General features: G+C 49.0%; 1 protein-coding gene across 1 annotated transcript; it reads right to left on the reverse strand.

Moving 5' to 3' along the window:
• Positions 1-753: 753 nt before the first annotated feature.
• On the reverse strand, positions 754-2,131 carry ASB12 (ankyrin repeat and SOCS box containing 12). Its single transcript, XM_058535224.1, has 2 exons — positions 1,306-2,131; positions 754-887 (listed from the first exon to the last, which is right to left on the reverse strand). The coding sequence occupies exons 1-2, from the start codon at positions 2,129-2,131 to the stop codon at positions 754-756; spliced, it is 960 nt and encodes a 319-aa protein (XP_058391207.1).
• Between the last annotated feature and the right edge of the window lie 1,873 nt (positions 2,132-4,004).

Genomic DNA, 4,004 nt, shown 5'->3' on the forward strand with positions numbered 1-4,004 from the left:
ATCCCTGGACTCTGGACATACCTCCTCCCTTACCCCTCCAGCCTAGGGGTGGTGTTGGTCTCCTGCTGTCACTAATCTCTGGTTTACCTTCCTGTCCTGCTTGCATTCTCAGCCTATCACCTATGTAACCAATTTCTTTTCTGCACTACATTCTCTGTCATAAATATTTGGTAGTTTGTTTTCCCAGTTAGATCTTGACTATAAACTGAACTAGTGGGAATGCAGCCTATGATTCAAGGTGAGTGAATGGGAGGCTCCTTGGTCATTTGATTCAAAGTAATAGGGGGTTGGGTGACAGCCCCTGAAAAGGTGCCTTGTAGCAGCCAGAGAAGTGAAGGGAGGTACAGGGCTGAGCAAGCTGATGCTATCCTTTCACCCACTTGAATTCTTCAGGACTTGCTTCTAAGACAACACAGCTCCAAATTCTCTCAAGGGTCTTGGTTGGGAGGTGTGGGCCATTGGGTTAGTTTTCTCTTTTTCTCTTTTAGTGGCCAGTCCTATCCTGTCAAATGCCAGATCATTATCATCCTTCCCCATGGCCAACCAGATACCTTTCCCCAGTGAACCCCCTCGCCCCGCCCCCGACACACCAGACACAGCAGCCACCAGGATTTATTTTGTTGAGGATTTTATTGTGGAGGATAATACAGGAGAGCAGCTCCAGGTGAGTGGGTAGAGCTGTAGTGCCCACCAGCTACTTGAGTGCCTGGGTAGTTTTTGAAGGCATCGTGGGTTTCTGGGCAGGTTGCAAGATTACAGTTGGTGTTTGAGGTAACTAATCAACATGGGGGGAATATCCAGCTGGTTTATGGCTTGTGGCTGGCTGGCCTGGCGTAAGGTTCTGCGGATAACTAAACGGGCCTGTGATAGTAGTGACCGTGGAGTGGCTACAGCAAGGAGAAACAGGTCATGAGAAGCAATTCTCCCACCCAAGCATATATCCACCCTGCCTTGGCTACTGCAGCCCTAATTTCTCTCTCCCTTCTAAGAAATGTCCCCCACCCTGCCTTCAATGCATGGTACCAATGGGGACACACTGAGGCCTAGAGAGAGCATGCTCAAGGTCACAAAACAGTCATTTCAGAGCCAGAACCAGAAATTGAGCTAGTGCTATCCCCCACCTTATCATAGTGATCCCTTCTCCAATAAGGAATCTGTAACCGCTTCTCCACTGGGGCCTCAGGAAAGGGAGGAACATAGTGTTTTCTCCAATTTATCCCAGAAGGATTGGCTTGGGGGGAGTCATCTGGAGCTCTGGGACCTCCAAGCCAGGAGGCCTATAGGGCTGACCTGCTTGACACTCACCTCGGGCCTGTAGCAGCAATGCAGTGCCTTTATCATCTTGTGAGTTCAGGTCCAGGGAGACAGATGGAAGGTAGACGTTAGCACCAAAGTCAATTAAAAGCTGGATGTACTCTGGCTCACAATTATGGTGAAGGCAGATTTCAATGAGGGTGCGAGGCTGTGGGACACGAGCCAATAGGTGCTGGTCAGTGCAGTTGTAGTTGGGGTCTGCCCCATACAGCAAAAGTAGGCGGAAACAGTCAAGGTGCCCATAGACTGCGGCCAAATAGAGGGGTCCAGAACATGAAGCTATGTTTGATGCCCAGACTGGTAGTTTAGCCTTGACGTTGGCTTCTGCACCATGGCCCAGGAGCTCCTGCAGGATGGCAACAGCACCATCACGGGCAGCTGTGAGCACAGGAGAACAGTTGTTGTAGATGCTACCACCAGGACAGGCACCAGCTTCTAAAAGCACACGCACGCAGTCCAGATGGCCATGACTGACAGCAGTAAAAAGTGGTGTCTGTGCCTTGACATCCAAGCTGTCAACATCAGCACCATGTGCCAGGAGGACCTGCAAACAGCTAAGGTGGCCATAAGAAGCAGCCAAGCGCAAGGGTGTCCCAGGAACGCCCCAGCCACTCCTACTGTTGATGAAACGTTTGTAACGCTCCTGGCGCAAAAGCTGGTCCAAGGTATAGGAGTCATTGTCATACACTGCTTGATTGAGAGCATGCTTCTCCCTCGTGTCGGTGTCCTCCTCCTCCTTGTCGGGCTGCAGGAGGGAGAAGATCTTGGTGATGTCCATGAGGTTCATCTTGGCTGATTGGAGCAGAACTATTCTCATTATGAGCAGAAGGAAATGCCAGATCTGTGGGTGACAAAAACGGGAGAGAGACTGAAGGCCCTCATCAAAAGCCTGGTTGCCAGCCCTTGCCCCCACCCTTCACCATCAGGCTCTTCACTGCTGGATCCCTTGCTTCTAAGTCCTACTTCAGCTTATTTCAGGCTCCAGAGATGGCTGCTGAAACAGATCAGACCATTTCACAGCTTGGTGCCTTTGCATATGCTGTTCTGCCTGCCCTTCAAACTTCTACTTCTAGGAAGCCTTCCCTAGTCTCCTCCTCCCTCCTGCTCAGAGATTCCAAAGGATCACAAGTAGACTTTAACTATGAACTTGCACACCACATTTCCACATATCTATGCTTCATTAGTGTGTAAACTCCAGGGTGAGGACCCCTAAATCCATCTTGTATTACTCCACTCCCAGTAGGGCCTACATCATGGCTGACGATTTGGTGGATGCATTTTCCTGACTTCAGCATGTGTGGACTAATGAGACGGCTCTGGTCTTGCAGTTGCTAGACCAACAGGATGGTGCTTTGTGGTGTCAAGCTGTCCTCCCTGAGCATTTTGACATCAGTTTCATGGGGCAGGCCCTCAATTCCACCTCTCAGCTTTTTAGATGGAGTTCAACCTCTTCACAGCCCCTCATATGTGACCTCCCCTCAGACAGGCCCCATGCTTGGGGCAACAGAGTTGCTCAGGAAATGAATGTTGCACGACACTTGCTCATTAAATAAAGAGGTGACATTACAAAAACACATTCAAGTAAAATGAAGTCAAAAAAATGGCAGGAAATATTTGAGGTTTCCAGGGCAAGTCCTCCTCTCTGGTGACAACTGGTTTCTCCCCCAGGACCACTTCAATCTAGGAGTCCCTTTGATTGCCAGCACCTCCTTGGAACCTACAGTTTCCCCATCCCTCTGGGTCAAGCCTTTTCCCATCCTCTCTGGCCTACGCAGCCTGGAGCCTTGCCTCAACCCACAACTCTTTTCTTTCCATCATCCCCAGGCCCTACAAAATTACCCATGGCCAGTTACTGACTCAACCTAACTCCTCAGCATTACCAGTCCTGTTCTTAGTGCTCCAAAGTCAGTCACCCACCTCAGTTTGTAATGTCATCAGGGTAATCTGGTAGGGTTTTCAGAGCTTGAGTCTGCCTACTCTCCCATACCCTGCAGCCGTGGTCTCAAGTCCACACCCTTCCTTTTATTCACTATCTGCCTCCACCCCTCTTTGTTAGCCTGGGATCTCAGGTATACACCTCATAGAAAAAATTGTGAGGTGGCTGGGTGGGTGGGATCTCTCTCAACTTTAGGCCCCTCCCCAATTATCAGCATCAACTCCATATATGGTCTTATTATTTATTCATTTTGGGGGTACAATTATAAGAAGAAGATTTTAGATATCAGGCCAGACCTGTTTTCAACTCAGTACCTCCAGTTTCCAGCTGAGTAACCTTGGGCAAGTCTCTTCCCTTCTTTGGGACTCACTTTCCTCATCCAGAAGACAGAAATGATAGTCCCTGCCTCATGGGGCTGTTAAGAGGAAAAGAGCTAGCATATATTAGATCTTCAAAGGTGAGGTTCCTCTCTCTACACCTTCAATCTTCTCACTGGCTCCTCCCCCTAAACTATCTTGGGAAGCAAAACAAAACACTTCTATGGTCCTTTGTTTCACTCTAGTTACCTTTCTCTTCATCTGTCTCTTCTTCACCAAACATATCCAAAGTATTGTCTACCGTCTACTTCCCCGCCTCCCATTCACTTCTCCACCATCTGCAGTCTGGCTCCACCCACCCTCAATCACACACTGATATAGTTCTTTAAAAAATCATCCTGTGGTTAAATCTACTGGCTGCTTCTCAGATCTCTCCT

The sequence above is a fragment of the Diceros bicornis genome, chromosome X (assembly GCF_020826845.1).
Source record: "Diceros bicornis minor isolate mBicDic1 chromosome X, mDicBic1.mat.cur, whole genome shotgun sequence".
Lineage (NCBI taxonomy): Eukaryota > Metazoa > Chordata > Mammalia > Perissodactyla > Rhinocerotidae > Diceros > Diceros bicornis.

Excerpts from the sequence above, each read along its gene's own strand:
- ASB12 (XM_058535224.1), bottom strand. The coding sequence starts at position 2,131 with ATGAGAATAGTTCTGCTCCAATCAGCCAAGATGAACCTCATGGACATC. Across the intron at positions 888-1,305 it reads ATTGCTGCTACAGGCCCGAG|CCACTCCACGGTCACTACTA; the intron begins GTGAGTGTCAAG and ends TCCTTGCTGTAG.